General features: G+C 42.1%; 1 protein-coding gene across 1 annotated transcript in view; it reads right to left on the reverse strand.

Annotated features, from left to right (window-relative positions):
* The window catches only part of ltn1 (listerin E3 ubiquitin protein ligase 1), a 223,897-nt gene extending 205,914 nt beyond the window's left edge, over window positions 1-17,983 (reverse strand). Inside the window, exons 1-2 of the mRNA XM_039744932.1 lie at window positions 17,853-17,983; window positions 13,738-13,941 (exon numbers count right to left, since the gene is read on the reverse strand). Coding sequence (XP_039600866.1) covers window positions 13,738-13,941; window positions 17,853-17,894 — 246 coding nt within the window. The 5' untranslated portion in view covers window positions 17,895-17,983. The remainder of the gene's footprint in view (window positions 1-13,737; window positions 13,942-17,852) is intronic.
* Between the last annotated feature and the right edge of the window lie 243 nt (window positions 17,984-18,226).

Here is an 18,226-nt window from a genome sequence, read left to right on the forward strand (position 1 = left end):
AATACAACAAACTGCCAATAAAAAATGTGACCTTATATTGTGTATTTATTGTATGACATAACCATATGAATAAAATGAAACAAAGGCAAATGAAAATACTTTCATCAAAAGGAGGAAACTAAAAAAATCTGATTAAAAAACTAGAACTAAGCTATAACATGACAAACTGACTGCACTTTGGCTGAACTGTGTATACTGATGTGAAGGTGAAAATTGTCGGTATCCTGCAGATATAACTGTATGTGAAAGGGAGCCAGCACCATAGGTTAAGTATTTGGCACACAACTTAGTGAGCCACATATTCAGACAAATATGGCAAATCACAACATTGTTTCATAAATGCATCACTGCATCCATAGGCTTTTTTTCACAGACTCTATTGGAACTGACATAACTCACACTTACTGAACTGTAAAAGTTCTCATGCTTTATTGAAAAGCTACTGTAAGGTTAAAGTTTTTAAACTCAATAGCAGTCTTTTACCGTGGCAGCAAAAGAAAACAGATAAATACTCACTTGCCTGCTTTTCTGCTCAAATCATAATCTGTCCCTGCTATGTCTGTCCTCAATATGTGAATGTTTGAACGGCAGGGGATATTGCAGAGAAGTCTCAGCCTTCATGTAAGAGTGCTGACATACTAATTTTTCTTAAAAGATTTTCTTTTTTTTTTTTTAGGCAAGAAGGTTAGCTGGGCCAGTCATTTTAGCGGTAAAGCAGCTCGTAATGACACATTTTAAAACCAACACAAACAAATTTATTGAAAAACATAAGGTTTATTTGTTGTTTCTCTTTTAACTTTGGTCAGTTTGCAGAGTAAAAGGTGCATACAAAAAGAGCAGAATTAACAGAATCTGAGGTAGCCCCTATTTTTTCCACTTACAAAAGAAAAAAAACTGACCTAGGCTACATATCTGACCTATCTGATCACAAAGTGCATAAAACAAAATAGTGCACAGTAGTAGGCTATTAGAAATAACATTGTTTCCTTTTGAAACAAAATAAACAACTTGCACACATTTGACCCAGGAACATCTCAAAGTGCATAAAATAAAAAGTGCACAGTATTCACAACTATAACAACACTGAGGGAACATATTTTAAATCACCATGTGTGATTAGGCATGCCTCTGTTACGCATCCCACATTATATTGATGTATTGTAGGCTACAGCTTCCCTGCTGACTTAGTGGGAGAAGTGACATTTTTTGTTTTGAACGAGAGCAGTGACTTTAGGCTCGTAAGTTGGCATTGGTGCAGAGTATGGTCAGTCAGGGAGCAACGAGAGTTGCTTTTTATGGAGTTCATGTGTGAAAAACTTGACTCACATGTATATGTTGATCCAAACATACTGAGCATGACGATCGCTACTTTCTTAATGTTAGGGAACTGATGTGCGTGACATCAGTCCAAAACATTGCAGGCCCGTTAGTGGAAAGCTCCTGTGCCATGGTTACAGATGACTGCATGTCAACAAGTTCGAGTGAGAATTTCCCCTCGTCAATGGAAGGGACCAGTTTCTTAGCTCTGGCAGATAAGTCCCCTTCTATTGCAACAGTGAACGGGTCTCTGACAAAAACGGCCAACTCTGTGGGCAGATCAAGTCCATCCAATCGACCAGCAAAGTTATTTTTCAACATAGCAATGAAATCTGTCATCACATCCGTGATTTGTGCGGGGGATGAGATGCATTTGCGGAGCGTTGGAAAATGCAGCATTCGGCCTGTGCTCAAATCATTTGCGAAAAGGTCCAGTTTAACTTGGAATGCGCGCATCTGTTCCACAAGGTCGATGACATTTTTGTCTCTGCCTTGTAGTCCCAAATTGAGATCATTCAGGTGTTTGAATATGTCGCTCAGAAAGCAGGCATCGGCCATTAAGTTGTCGTCCAGTATGCGAATCAAGTGCGTTTCTGCCTTTTTTTGCTTGCTGCCGCGTAGGAAAATTATGATCTCTTCTCTGAGACCGCAGAAACGCTCCAGTGCTTTGCCTTTGGACAGCCACCTCACGTCATTGTGCAAAAGAAGGTTGTGGTGCTCAGCAGACATTTCTGACAGCAGCATGCGGAATAAGCGGTGTTGGAGGCTTGATGTGGAGCGAATAAAATTAATTATAGCCATAACGCTGTCCATTGTCGCTTTGAGCGCCCCGCTTAGTTTTGTGCACAACACCGCCTGATGCACAATGCAGTGTAAGGCGATCAACTCAGGTGCAACAGCGAACCAACGTGCTTCCAAACCATTCACTTTCCCTGTCATGGGCGGAGCCCCTCTGTCACAAGCATGCACACACGCTTCATATCCAGACCACTGTCTTTAAAAAAGGCGGAAATTTTCCCAAAGACTATATCGCCAGTTGTGTGTCCTTCTAACGGCAGTAGGCCGAGCAGCTCCTCTCGGAAGCATTTGCCATCAAAAAAACGGACATATATGCACAACTGAGCAGTATCAGTTTTGTCTGTGGACTCATCTACTGCTATAGACATAGTATCAGCTTTCATCAGGTCTCCTAACAGCGTTTCATACACATCTGCAGCAAGAATTTCAACCCTACGAATGTTTGAAGTATCTGACAGGGGTACGTTTTTTATAGCACGCTCATTTTAATTTTATCGTCATTTATCACCTCATCCACGACAGCCAGCATACAGTCCTTCACGGTTTCATAGTCTGTGAATGGCCTTTTCTTTTTTGCCAGTATCCAGGAAACACGAAGGGATGCTGCAGTTAGGGTTACCACTTTTAATACAAAAAAATAAGGGACGCATACTGCAGCAGGGGCCACATCCCTTGGGGGCCAAGAGCAATTTCATTCTCAAATACGGGACGATTCCGTATTTTAAAGAACGGGTGGCAACCCTAGCTGCAGTAGCTCTCTCTTGGGCTGTGAATGACCGCACCATGGTAGTACTGCTCCGGTTGTAAGATGCAATCAAACTCTGCAGTTTTGCAGCCCGCTCTTGAGATCCCTCTAGAAAATTTGTGCGAAAAGTGTGGTGTTTCTCAACATGATGCCTCCGCACATTGTAATCTTGAAATACTCCAACGCAATCATTACAAATTAAACACATCGGTTTGGCATTTGGATGTGGCGGTAAAATAAACAAGTATTTGTCAGTCCAGGCAGGGTTAAACTTACGGTTTTCATTGGCAATTTTACGTTTCAGTGTTGAGAAAGACATATTGATAGTAATCTAAGCTACTACTGGCACGCTCTGCATTGTTTGCGTGTTGCAGGCTACGTAATTTACGTAGGAATGCGCATTTTTGGCGGGACCATAGACATAATAAATACTTTATATTTATATTAATATACTATATATTTATATTAATATAATATATATTAAATTATATTATAATATATTATAACAATTTATAAATAATATATATTAATTTATTATCTATGGGCAGAACCACGGGCTGGGCCACTCGTAGGTTGATTCTGGGCGCGGGCCGCCAATTGAATAGCCCTGTTCTATAGCTACCAGCAAGGCATTCAAGAGGGAAATAAAAGGACAGCCATTGCTGAAGCAAAGCTTGATGTTAATTCAAAAAGATTGTGAAAGTGGTCGTAGTTGTATTGTATCATAGCAATATGATTTGTAATATTGGCAAAGATTATTATCCCATGCCTAATGTACAGCATAACATGTCATTCAAATAGGCTTCACACCCAAAATAATTTTGACAGATATCTTTACTTTTACTAATGTGCTTTAGTTGCTCAACTTGAATCCTTATCAAAACAAAATTAGTTTTCTGTTCAGAGATATCCTTAAATGAAAAAAGGAACTAGGTAAGTACTGGGGTTAAAGCAACTTACCCAACTGACCACTACTGCTAAGTAAATCTTAAAAGTAGAACTGCAGCCAACAACAACTTTACTAATTGATTAGTTTTTCAAATATTTTCATTAATCAGCGTTTTTTTTTTTTTTAAAGTAGCTTGGGTAGAAGTGCATGCATTTCTTAATAAATGAATGATTTTTATCCTTTACACAATGCTCTTCTTCATAACTATTTTTACATAATTTGTCAAAAAAATACTGACTAATAACTTTAAGCTCCAGCTTAACGCTTTCAAAGCTCTTGCTGGCAACTTAACATCGAGGGGGGAAAAGGTAAAAAGAACGTTTTTTAAGGGTCAGCAAAAGCTTCATAGAGTGCATTGTTTGACCTTACTCACTAAACAGCAGCAAAAAACATTACCAGAAGTGAGTGTCAGAAATTTGAAAGCTCCATTTTTCTTTAAGGTACAGCATCAAATAATGGCTGGTGCTGTTAGAAGAAAATCTCTGCAAGAGAAGTGCAGTATATTGTTATTAGTTCGATTCTAAACTGTTGTATAAATATTTGAGCAGCCAACAGAAACAGAAAGCAGTGGCACAGAGAATGCTGCTGGATTATGACCAAGGGTGTAACAGTAAATGAGAAAAGAATCATAACATGTTCGTCGTGATGATTTGGGTAACTGAATAACTTTCACACTATGTACAGTCATTAGGAATAGTATATTTTATTCAGGCTCTGAGTCTGTGTCACTGAATGTAAGTGTCAGAGGGCCATCCAGTATAAATTGGTGTTCTTTTCCACATGTTTGAAGAGCCAACAACCTTTTAAAATACATTTTGAAATATTTTAGTTCTCTAGTGTTCATTTTTTAAGCAGCAGGCAGGGGCCTCTGCTCCACCTAGAGAAGTAAGAGCCCTTTCCAGTTGATCATGACAGGCAAGGGAAATTCTTTTTTTTTTTTCTTTCTTTGATAACACAAACTATTTATAACAAAGCTCCCAGGGATTTCAGAGGAAAAACACATAACATGACTGGATTTTCCACTGGGGTTGCTCTGATTGATCAGCCCCTAATCTAAATCAGACGGTTTTCACTACAAAAGATTCAATCGATGATTGGTAAATTGGCCGATCACAAAAAAACAATCTTTACAGCCCCTGCTTTTCTAAGCTTTATAGTAATAGCTACATTTCGTTGTAACTGTAAAATGACAATAAAGGTGAATCCATCCATCAATCAATCAATCAAATTATTTGCCATGTAGTTGAGTAAGCGCCTTTTTTTTTTTTGTGCAATGAACCTCCAGTAGTGTAAACAAGAACTAAGTCAAAGCTCGTTTTACCAGAGAGAATGAGACAACTGAAAGATTACACTTTAAATTGAAGAACCCCCAAAAAAATGGTACTTTCCACAACTGGTAAAGTGCGTATCTCAGACGAACTGTAAAACGTTTGCTCAATATCAAATTTCTAAATACTGATACCAAAATTCAGAATGTCAACATCAAATCTAAAAAATTAAGCTTTTAAAAATGCAGATAATTTATTATCCATCCATCCTCTTCCGCTTATCCGAGGTCGGGTCGCGGGGGTAGCAGCTTGAGCAGAGAGGCCCAGACTTCCCTCTCCCAGGCCACTTCTTCCAGCTCTTCCGGGAGAATCCCAAGGCGTTCCCAGGCCAGCCGGGAGACATAGTCCCTCCAGCGTGTCCTGGGTCTTCCCCGGGGCCTCCTCCCAGTTGGACGTGCCCGGAACACCTCACCAGGGAGGCGTCCAGGAGGCATCCTGATCAGATGCCCGAGCCACCTCATCTGACTCCTCTCGATGCGGAGGAGCAGCGGCTCTACTCTGAGCCCCTCCCGGATGACTGAGCTTCTCACCCTATCTTTAAGGGAAAGCCCAGACACCCTGCGGAGGAAACTCATTTCAGCCGCTTGTATTCGCAATCTCGTTCTTTCGGTCACTACCCATAGCTCATGACCATAGGTGAGGGTAGGAGCGTAGATTGACTGGTAAATTGAGAGCTTTGCCTTACGGCTCAGCTCCTTTTTCACCACGACAGACCGATGCAGAGCCCGCATCACTGCGGATGCTGCACCGATCCGCCTGTCGATCTCACGCTCCATTCTTCCCTCACTCGTGAACAAGACCCCGAGATACTTGAACTCCTCCACTTGGGGCAGGATCTCTCCTCCAACCCTGAGGGGGCACTCCACCCTTTTCCGGCTGAGGACCATGGTCTCGGATTTGGAGGTGCTGATTCTCATCCCAGCCGCTTCACACTCAGCTGCAAACCGATCCAGAGAGAGCTGAAGATCACGGCCTGATGAAGCAAACAGGACAACATCATCTGCAAAAAGCAGTGACCCAATCCTGAGTCCACCAAACCGGACCCCTTCAACACCCTGGCTGCGCCTAGAAATTCTGTCCATAAAAGTTATGAACAGAATCGGTGACAAAGGGCAGCCCTGGCGGAGTCCAACTCTCACTGGAAACGGGCTCGACTTACTGCCGGCAATGCGGACCAAGCTCTGACACCGGTTGTACAGAGACCGAACAGCTCTTATCAGGGGGTCCGGTACCCCATACTCCCGAGCACCCCTACAGGATTCCCCGAGGGACACGGTCGAATGCCTTTTCCAAGTCCACAAAACACATGTAGACCGGTCGGGCAAACTCCCATGCACCCTCCAGGACTCTGCTAAGGGTGAAGAGCTGGTCCACTGTTCCAAACCAGGACCGAAAACCACACTGTTCCTCCTGAATCCGAGTTCACTATCCGGGGACCCTCCTCTCCAGAACCCCCGAATAGACTTTTCCAGGGAGGCTGAGGAGTGTGATCCCTCTATAGTTGGAACACACCCTCCAGTCCCCCTTTTTAAGGCATTCAAGAGGGAAATAAAAGGACAGCCATTGTTGAAGCAATGCTTGATGTTAATTCAAAAAGATTGTGAAAGGAACCCTCCGGTTCCTCCTTGAACCGTCACCTTATCGTGGTGGAGGGGTTTGCGTGTCCCAATGATCCTAGGAGCTATGTTGTCCGGGGCTTTATGCCTGGTAGAACCACCAAGGCAAACTGGTCCTAGGTGAGGGATGAGACAAAGAGCGGTTCAACAAACCTCCAATGATGAGCAAACCTTGGACGACGTTTTCCCTTGCCGGGCTGGTCACGGGCCCCCTCTGGAGCCAGGCCTGGAGGTGGGGCTCGATGGCGGCGCCTGGTGGCGGGCCTGCACCCATGGGGCTCGGCGGGCACAGCCGAAGAGGTAACGTGGGTCCTCCTCCCCATGGGCTCACCACCTATGGGAGGGGCCAAGGAGGTTGGGTGCAGTGTGAGTTGGGTGGTGGCGGGCGGGACCTTGGCGGTCTGATCCTCGGCTACAGAAACTGGCTCTTGGGGCGTGGAATGTCACCTCTCTGAAGGGAAGGAGCCTGAGCTAGTGCGAGGTCGAGAGGTTCCGCTAGATATAGTCGGACTCACCTCGGCGCACAGCTTGGACTCTGGAACCAATCTTCTTGAGAGGGGCTGGACTCTCTACCACTCTGGAGTTGCCCGGTGAGGCGCCGAGCAGGTGTGGGCATACTTATTGCCCCCACTGAGCCTGTGCATTGGGGTTTACCCCGGTGGACGAGAGGGTGGCCTCCCTCCGCCTTCGGGTGGGGGGAAGGGTCCTGACTGTTGTTTGTGCGTATGCGCCGAACAGCAGTTTGGAGTATCCACCCTTTTTGGAGTCTCTGAGGGGTTGCTAGAGGGCATACCTTCTGGGGATTCCCTCGTTTTGCTGGGAGACTTCAATGCTCACGTGGGCAATGACAGTGAGACCTGGAAGGGCGTGATTGGGAGGAATGGCCCCGATCTGAACCCAGCGGTGTTTTGTTATTGGACTTCTGTGCTCGTCATGGATTGTCCATAACGAACACCATGTTCAAGCATAAGGGTGTTCATATGTGCACTTGGCACCAGGACACCCTAGGCCTCAGGTCGATGATCGACTTTGTGGTCGTGTCGTCGGACTTGCGGCCATATGTCTTGGACACTTTCGGGTGAAGAGAGGGGCGGAGCTGTCAACTGATCACCACCTGGTGGTGAGTTGGCTTCATGGTGGGGAAGATGCCGGTCAGACCTGGTAGGCCCAAGCGTGTTGTGAGGGTCTGCTGGGAACGGCTGGCAGAGTCCCCTGTCAGAAGTAGCTTCAACTCCCACCTCCGGCAGAACTTCAACCACGTCCCGAGGGAGGTGGGGACATTGAGTCGAATGGGCCATGTTCCGTGCCTCTATTGTTGAGGCGGCTGACCGGAGCTGTGGCCGCAAGGTGGTCGGTGCCTGTCGTGGCGGCAATCCCCGAACCCATTGGTGGACACCAGCGGTGAGGGATGCCGTCAAGCTGAAGAAGGAGTCCTATAGGACTTTTTTGTCCTGTGGGTCTCTGGAGGCAGCTGATAGGTACCGGCAGGCCAAGCGAACGCGCTTCGGTTGTTGCTGAGGCAAAACTTCGGGCATGGGAGGAGTTTGGAGAGCCATGGAGAGCGACTTTGGACGGCCGAGGAGATTCTGGTCCACCGTCCGGCGTCTCAGGAGGAGGAAGCAGTGCAGTGTCAACACCGTATATGGTGGGGATGGTGCGCTGCTGACCTCACTTCGGGGCGTTGGGTCGGTGGGAGGAGTACTTCGAAGACCTCCTCAATCCCACTAACATGCCTTCCAATGAGGAAGCAGAGCCTGGGGACTCTGAGGTGGGCTCTCCCATTTCTGGGACTGAAGTCACTGAGGTGGTCAAAAAACTCCTTGGTGGCAGGGCCCCCGGGTGGATGAGATCGCCGAGTTCCTTAAGGCTCTGGATGTTGTAGGACTGTCTTGGTTGACACGTCTCTGCAACATCGCATGGACATCGGGGACAGTGCCTCTGGATTGGCAGACCGGGGTGGTGGTCCCCTCTTTAAAATGGGGGACCAGAGGGTGTGTTCCAACTATAGAAGGATCACACTCCTCAGCCTCCCTGGAAAAGTCTATTCGGGGGTTCTGGAGAGGAGGGTCCGTCGGATAGTCGAACCTCGGATTCAGGAGGAACAGTGTGGTTACTTTATTATTGAATTCAGAAATGTTTAACATCTGAGATGTGAAAAATGATTACCAAAAATGGCAAAAAATGCAAATAATACTGACAGTCATATAGAATGTGGCCACAAGCTTAAAGCTCCTAATCCTTGATACAACTACCAATATACAAGCCCTATTTCAGCCTATAACCAGGAGCACTTCTGGTGTAAAAACATTGCAATCAAGAAGCATTTTCGAGGAACTTCTCTTGGACGGTGCCCTGCACACATACTCTAGCAGGGTCCCCAATTGGGACTACAGCTCCCATGCTGCCATGGGGATGCACAAGTGAGATTTCCTTCAGATGGATGCTGCCACCCAGCATACATCAGAAATTTGCATCTCCAAGAAGCTGTATCCCACTGTCCTTTCATTATGATGGGCAACCCGGCCAGGTAAGGAACCACCATACACTCCAGCCAGTAGGCAAGCCTGACGTTGCCTTCTGTGACAATAATAAACTGTAACTAGTATATTGCACTATTTCGAGAGCATTTTGTGCCACTACTGTGTTTCAAGAGGCAAAATTGTTCAATTTGGGGGCATATTTGACCATTACTCCCCGTTAGTTCTTGATGCTAAGTATCCTGCCAAGAAAATGCCACTGACGTCTACCTTCAGCAGTGTCTCATAGATGAAATTTTGAGGACAACTTTCTCCCTAACAGCAATGAGTAAGCTTCAGAAAGCGATCCATAGATGATATGTAAAGGATGTCTTTATTAAAATTTCTTCTACAATCATAAGATAACAGCTGTGGATTAATGTCAAAAGTGACAAACAGGCTTCATATTACCTAGAATCCTGTGCCTATTTTTATTTCTTATTCCTCATGTCAGTTTTAACCTTTTGGCTACAACTAGGGAAATCCATTCCTGGACGGGTTTATCAATTCCCGGGAATTTGGGAATCCCGGGCTCCCGGGGATGACACAGTGCACGGGCATCTCATATGTGAATGGTTTTAGAATGGCCAACACTTATTTTTAATAAAACTACTGCAATATGTTGTTGTACAAGCAGTTCATGCTGTCATATAAGTACATGTATCTTTAGTTGTGGTAATAAGAGCGTAGAAAGCACAACGTCTTCACAGGTGGTGCACTGGTAGTGCTGCTTCCTTACAGTAAGGAGACTGTGAAAGATTGTGGGTTCGCTTCCCGGTTCCTCCCAGTGTGGATAGCGCTTTGAGTACTGAGAAAAGCACTATATAAATGTAATTTATTATTATTATTAACGTGTCCAGCTTGCAGTCATCCAGGCAAGAGCGCACCTTCGTGCAGAAGTACGCTAGCCGCTGAGAAAGCATGCTCTGCCTCCACTGAAGTAGGAGGCACAATCGTCAGATACTGATACACTTGTTCTAAACAACGCCCGCGCTTGCCGTTGCTGTGAAACACTGCCATTTCAGCTTTTACTGATGCATCCAGTTTCTTGTCATCATTCTGTGATGGCAAGTTTCTTGGCACAGATAATGCGGATGCAACAGACTGACGCATTGCAATTTCAAGTTGCTGTTCAAAGCTGTTGTCTGATGGAGTGCAAGCTGCAGCAATGGCGCCACCTTAATTATTTTTAACTATAACTCTGTTATTTCTTGATCGATTTTTACACTTTTACACGCTACATATGCAAGCTTGGACATTCCCATTTTCCCGGGAATTACAGCAGTTTCATTCTCGGGAATGTGGGAATGAAAAATGTCTGGGAGCCCGGGAATGGAATCCCTAGCTACAACCAGCAAGTGCAAGACTAGAACTACTCATTGATAACAATGACATGTTCACACAACCCCATAAAGCACTGAGCACTGCTAAGTAACAAAACACAATCAAGAAGCTTTACCTCACATGAAGCGACACAATAACACTCACAAGGAAGATCAAAAATGATGCACGGTAGATTATAACGCCTCTCCTCTGTGTTCTGAAAAACTGAACTTTCAGCCAGTTACCTTACCAATAAGCCAGCCAACAAGCACAGCATCATTTTGTCTGCCATAGTTACTTGCCTCAAAATAAATGAATCATTGGTTAACCCAGGCCACTGAGACACAATGTTCGTTGGTCTAGTCTTGACATCACAGATGACTTGTGCATTAACACTAGAATCCCTGAAGCCTACAAAAAAAAAAGTAGTAATGCTGGGCCACCTTAAATTCCCTTGTACCTCTTCATGAGTATCTTTGTTTTGCAAATGTGTCAATCAGCACAAGCAGCCTGCTATCCCATTCCTCACCGACAATTATGAAAGCTGCGAGGGAATTAAAGGTGAATTTTTTTGTAGGCTTCAGGGATTCTAGCGTTAATGGAATGTCACTGCTTACAGTTAACAAAGGCGGTTTCATTCTTGCTAGGTGCCCTTATTGCAGCACGAGTGCAGTAAATTGTTCCAGTTATGTTTGGAAAACTAGACACTGCTGCAAATTGCCTTTGTATGTTGAAATGTTTTTTTATGTTGGCATGGACAAGTTATATTTTATTCATGAATACCAACACCATATGAAAACTAAGTGAAGTGCCTTGTCAGTCAATTAATGGCTACCGGCACACTGGGCACAATGGGGTGAAAGTTGGCTGATAAACTTCTGATCTCTTGGCCAAATGCCTGAGAAGTGACGAAAGGTAGCCAAAATAAACTGAAGAAAAACCAAAAAAGTTCTTCAGTGCAAATACTTAAAAGGGGAACTAAAATAGAGACTCTACATTATATTTGTCATTTTTAAGGTTTAATGTGTTTGCAGCATCAATGCACAGAATAGTAACTGGTTAGTGTTAACAATTTTTATGTACACAAAATGTCATTTAGCTGGTGTGGCTACAGTTCCCTACTTGATGAAGGATGTTCCAAAGATATGTTACTATGCATATGCAAATACTGCAAAATCCAAAACTATCTGGAATATTTCCTGTTCAAGGCATTTATATATCCAACTATGAAAATAAAACCTTATGGTCAAATTCACCTCTTTAAATGTTATCCTCCCTGACTTTGTCTACAGCGATTTAACCCTTTTTATCTGCATGATTAATCTTGATAACCCAGCAAACCTGTTACCACCACCACGTAAGTCATTAACTTTGGGAAATCTTCATCCATGTAGGTTTCAAAAGGTGATGGTTGATTTGTGTGGCTTGAATTCCAAGAGCAGAACAACATTTGTGAACAAGAGAACTATCTCCATGACTTTTCCAGCTGACTGCTGCAAACAAAATTTCTTAGGGGGTCCATGACCCTTATGCTTCAATTGCATAAACTAGTTTGTGTCTGGGTCATGGTGGTGAACACTGTTTCATCCCCATTAACAATATGTAACGAAAAGTCTGTTCTAGTTTGTCACACATGTGCGCAAAGGAGGTAGCTAAAGGGTTCAAAAGAAGGTAATTCCAAGTCAGACCAGGAGATGGCAGACTGCAGTTTCTCTTATCTCCCTGCAGATGTAATATGGGAAAGTTCGCGTGGCTCCCATGAAGATGTCCCTTCCGGTTCCCCCCTCCCCAAGATGTTGCAGCCTGATGACCTCATTTCCGGTTCCGGTCTCAAGATCCCTCCTCTTCCTGCCATTCAACTATATATCCACCATGTTTATTAACCTGTGTAGTTCTGTTTTGGACTCTTGTCTGTAAAGATAATTTTTCTCAAACTTTTTTCACATTTGCAGCCAATTCTCAAGTATATGGGAGGATGCCCCAAACCTCTGTGTGTCAAATCTTAATTATTTACCATAAGTTCTAATGACTGTATTCCTGGTGACATTTTTTCTGACCTGGTGTCAGTAGTCATGGAATCCACTGGGAACTGACCTTTGACAACATCAAATGAGTATGGAAGATTGTGGAAACTGATCCAGCTGAAATGCCTAGTTCATGTGCTGAAACAATAACCTTAACAAAACAATCTTCCATAATCATGGCCTCCACGTTTTGACACGTCTGCTGTGAAGATGCCTCCACAGGACACTCCTTGCAATTATCATCTTTATTCATCTCTTAACCCCATTTAAATTGCATAACCCAAAAATTCACCTAACAGTATGATGATGTATCACCATCAATTTCTTGTGTATTTCCTTGTCTTCTTCATTTCTTTCCTTAATCTAGTAATGGAATGAAGCTCCCAATCTGCCAATTTTCTCTCTCTCTGAGGGCTTGATATGAAATTATCTCAAACTGGATGTGTGGCAAGCCAAGACATGTTCTGGTCCCAAGTAACAAGTTCAGATTTGTAACACAAATATATGAAATTCAGGTAGATAAATTATTGAGGCAAAAACACACAAAACACTCTGAGATAAAATGTGCCAGTCTACACCTTTGCCTCATTCCACAACTGCTTATCTAATTCAAGACTGCGATGGGGCCAGAGCCTATCGTGACATAAATGGTCCAATGCAGAAAACAGCCCTGGGGAAGATTACAGTTCATTGCAGGGCATATGTTCCCACACACACCCACACTCATATAACTCTGATATTGCCAAATAACGTAACCTGAACATTTTTGGGGATGTATAAGGAAAACTAGAGTACCTGCAGGAAAATGTATGCAGACATAAGAAGATTATGCAAAATCTATACAGATAGCAAATGAGTATGGATACTGAACCTAAAACATTGGATCCAAAAAGCAACCCCGCTATAGTACATGCCATCCAAATAATCTCAAATTCAAAATGTTTATGTGTACTGCAAAAATTTTGCTCAGAGGTATGTTAAACCAAGATATACTGATAAATACAATATCCAAAGAATATTCTTACATACTCACTGCGGTTGACCACACAGCTCTGATTAATAAACAATACCTTAAAATATGTTTAGCACTTTATGAAAAGTAAAAAAAAATAAATAAATACCTTTAATTTAGTGACAGCATCTCGTTTGGAAAGTTTTCGTAAAACCATCCGAAAGTCTGCATCTACAAGGCTGTCTATTTCTTCAGCTCCATGGACTGCAGGAACATATCCCAGATCATTTGAAGAAGTATCAAATCCAATAAATCCAGGGACAACACCCCTTTCTCTAACAAGAACATCAGCAGCTCTACCACTGCTAGATGGCTGTAAATGGTAAAAAGATACTTTTGTTTTATAAATAAAATTTTCATATCCAAGGCCTAAATCATACCAACAAAAAATTTTAACACAAGTTTCCATTTTATTACACTACTGCAGTCTACTTAATTTTGACTTAACCATATAAGATAAAGGTAGCCTATACCATAAGCTACTCAGTGGATACAACAAAGCAGTGGCACTGGATGAGTGGCTAGTTTATCTCAATTTTAAGTTAACTATCTTTGTTAGAGCAAATCCTAAGAGCAGGAACAGGCAGTTTAGTGGATAAGGCTTTACATTTTGAATCACTAGGCTATCAGTTCAGTTCCCATCTACAACCTGATGCATGACACTTAAGTGAGGCGACCAGCTTGTGCCCAAACTGCAAAAAAAACACAGTACATACATGCAAAAGGTTACAATTCGTGTTGGGTAAAGGTGACGGTCAAATATGTATTATAATAGCTTGGTAAAGCACAGTGGGGTAAATGAATAATTGTATCACATATATCTGGTTCTGACAAATGTACTGTATTGATTTTAAGAGTAACGGTCTGAAACAAACTGAATATTAAAAAAAATTGTTAATGTCAACACAAAATAACAAGGAATAATTTGTGTTACTATTTTTTAGAACCACATTTTAAACCTTAGGGAAGGTGATACTGCATTTAATCTGTGCCATTCTTAGTATGTTTGAGTTCCAATAATTATTCCGCTACTGAAAAAGGCAGCTTTGCCTGAGGGTAATATGAAGATACCTGTGTCACATAGAACGCAGAGTGCCTTTTGATTTGCCGCAGGTGCACTAAGGTGTGATTCTCACGTATCTCCTCATGTTCGTGCATCTCTGCACACCATGATTTAATGTATGCTCAGTGCAAAATACAATTCTGCCCGTCAGTAAACAAGCATGCAAAGCAACTTGACAGCTATAATTGATTTAAAAAGATTTTATGTAGTCTTCTATATAAATTTCTTCTCCACTATGAAACTGCATCCCATTTACTGGAGGTGACTCATTACCACAGCTAGAACAGAGCTGTAGAAGTGTGTGCCCTCTGACTTCTGCTTACAAAATAAACACTGGACAGCTAAAATTGTGTCAAATCTACTTAAACTGATTGTAGGAAGTCTTCTACATTACCTTCATGTCTACTGTGGCCTTTCATTCCAAACACTAGTGAGGGCATTCATATTCATGGCTGGAGTATAGCTGATTACTGCTTACATGATGAATATTGGAATTATAAAATTGACAAAAATATATTGAGAAAGATTGAAGGAAGTCTTCAATATCAATTTCATGTCTACTGTGCTTCTTTATCCCATCTACAGTCATATGAATAAGTTTTGGAACCCCTCTCATCCTACATAATTTACTCTACTTTCAGCAAAAAAGATAACAGTGATATGTCTTTCATTTCCTAGGAACAACTGTGTACTGGTGTTTTTTCTGAACAAAGACTTTTAGTGAAGCAGTATTTAGTTGTATGAAATTAAATCAAATGTGAAACACTGGCTGTAAAAAATTTGGATGCCCTTGTAATTTTACTGATTTGAATGCATGTAACTGCTCAATACTGATTACTTGCAACACCTAATTGTTTGGATTAGCTTGTTAAGCCTTGAACTTCATAGATGGGTGTGTCCAATCATAAGAAAAGGTATTTAAGGTGGTCAATTGCAAGTTGTGCTTCCCTTTGATTCTCCTCTGAAGAGTGACAGTATGGGATCCTCAAAGCAACTCTCAAAAGATCTGAAAACAAAGATCGTTCAGTATCATGGTGTATGGGAAGGCTACAAAAAGCTATCTCAGAGGTTTAAACTGTCAGTTTCAACTGTAAGGAATGTAATCAGGAAATGGAAGGCCACAGACACAGTTGTTGTTAAACCCATATCTGGCAGGCCAAGAAAACTACAGGAGCGGCATATACCCAGGATTGTGAGAATGGTTACAGACAACCCACACATCACCTCCAAAGACCTGCAAGAACATCTTGCTGCAGATGGTGTATCTGTACATCGTTCTACAATTCAGGGCAGTTTGCACAAAGAACATCTGTATGGCAGGGTGATGAGAAAGATGCCCTTTCTGTTATCACGTCACAAACAGAGTTGCTTCTTGTATGCAAATGCTCATTTAGACAAGCCAGATTCATTTTGAAACAAAGTGCTTTGGACTGATGAGACAAAAATTGAGTTATTTGGTCATAGCAAAAAACGCTTTGCATGGCGGAAGAAGCACACTAATTTCCAAGAAAAACACCTGCTACCTACTGTCAAATTTGGTGGAGGTTCCATCATGCTGTGGGGCTGTGTGGCTAGTTCAAAGACTGGGGCCCTTGTTAAAGTTGAGGGTCAGATGAATTCAACCCAATATCTACAAAATTTTCAGGATAATGTTCAAGCATCAGTCACAAAGCTTTAGTTACACAGGGGTTGGATATTCCAACAAGACAATGACCCAAAACACAGTTTCGAAATCTACAAATGCATTCAGGCAGAGGAGAATGGCCGTCATAGTCCCCTGACTTGAATATCATCAAAAATCTATGGGATGATTTGAAGCAGGCTGTCTATGCTCGGCAGCCATCAAATTTAACTGAACTGGAGAGATTTTGTTTGGAAGAATGGTCAAAAATACCTCCATCCAGAATCCAGACACTCTCTTTTTTGTTGAATTATTAATTATTACTATTATTGATAATTTACTAAATATTATTTTCCATGATTCCTTGTTGATGAGCTCCCGTTTTAGAACTTATTGGTAACACAACATATAGTAAGCAGGCCGAAACGACTTAAGTTATCAATTAAGAAGTGGCATATATCGATACCGTTTTTAAAAAAAGTCTACTCACTGCCCGTCAATCACAGAGCAGCCGACAATAACATGTAATATACGTGCAACATTAAAACGTAGATTTCATGACATCGATAAGAGTAACGAAACAGTGGGCAGGTGGTTCCGACTGCATTTTGCATGGAGCAATATTTAAATCGCAAGCAAAGATGCGTGAACATGAGTAGATCCGTGACAATCACACCAAAATCAGAATCGAGACAATGAATTCCACGGGGTAAAAATACCTTCATAACAGATGGTTTACACCATAGATTTGCATTTTTCCCCACATCACAAAAGATGGACGCGTTAGCTCGACTGATGTCTTTAAATTGGCCTTGTACGATTATAACCTTCAAATAAACATCATGCTAAACCAGAAGTGGTCCTTGCCTTGCACCCAGCACCAAGATACTGCCACTACCTCCCTGCAATCTTGTAGCTTAATATACAGATCGTGAATTATGTTAAGTATGCCAATTGTTCAGAAATTAGGACTTATTTATTAAGGACTTCCGCTGGTCAAACAAATGTTTAGCATGAAACTGTCATATAGAAGTAAAATTTTGGAAAAAATATTTTTGTCATGGTAGCCCCGCAGTTAGCACTACTACTTAAAACACGATTAAATGACAAGTTTTTGTTGAGAACATTAACGCGAAATGCTCTGAACATCACAGCCTATTAGACCATAACTAGAAACAGAATGATCATGCTGCTAAACAAATATATTTCGTCAATCATTCATTACTAGGAGTTTCTTAAATAAGCGGTGAAAGTAAGAATTACTTGCGGATATGTACCCAATGACATACTTTTTATTTTATTTGAAGCAGTAATGACCGTTTAAAATACACTTCTTTCACTTGAAAGAACTTAAAATTAAAATGTTAAATGCACCAGTGCAATTTTTCACAAGTGTATACCTGTATGTAGATATAAATACTTCCTACACAGTGTACCTTTAAAGTCAACTACAAATATGTTTATTTCCTGTCTGCTAGTAAATCACTTAATTATACTTGCACAATCAACCAAAAAGCAAACGTTGTACAGAACATATTACCCGAACATTGCCTTTCGTCCTTTGTTTGTTTTTCCCTCCCATTTTTATTCTTACACGGAACAATCACGCATTTTTCAGGAAGAAAACCAAAATACAGGAGCGTCGATTCACAAGCATGTGCAAACATTGAACCGGAAACACGTGACACAAAGAAAAAGCAATTCCGGTGGAGAACGAAACAAAATTTGTCAAAATAAAAGTACAAATATAAGCACTGCCGTCGCAATGAAATTACGTTTTTTTACACGCAATAATGGTGCAATGGAATGTAGGGAAACATCGTTTACTTTGCAACAGTCAAACAATTATGATTTTGATGCTTTTTGAGATGTTTAGGAATAGCAAAATCATTAAGGTCTATGTGGCCAGTCCTT

Source organism: Polypterus senegalus, chromosome 2, assembly GCF_016835505.1.
Source record: "Polypterus senegalus isolate Bchr_013 chromosome 2, ASM1683550v1, whole genome shotgun sequence".
NCBI classification, from domain to species: Eukaryota; Metazoa; Chordata; class Cladistia; order Polypteriformes; family Polypteridae; genus Polypterus; species Polypterus senegalus.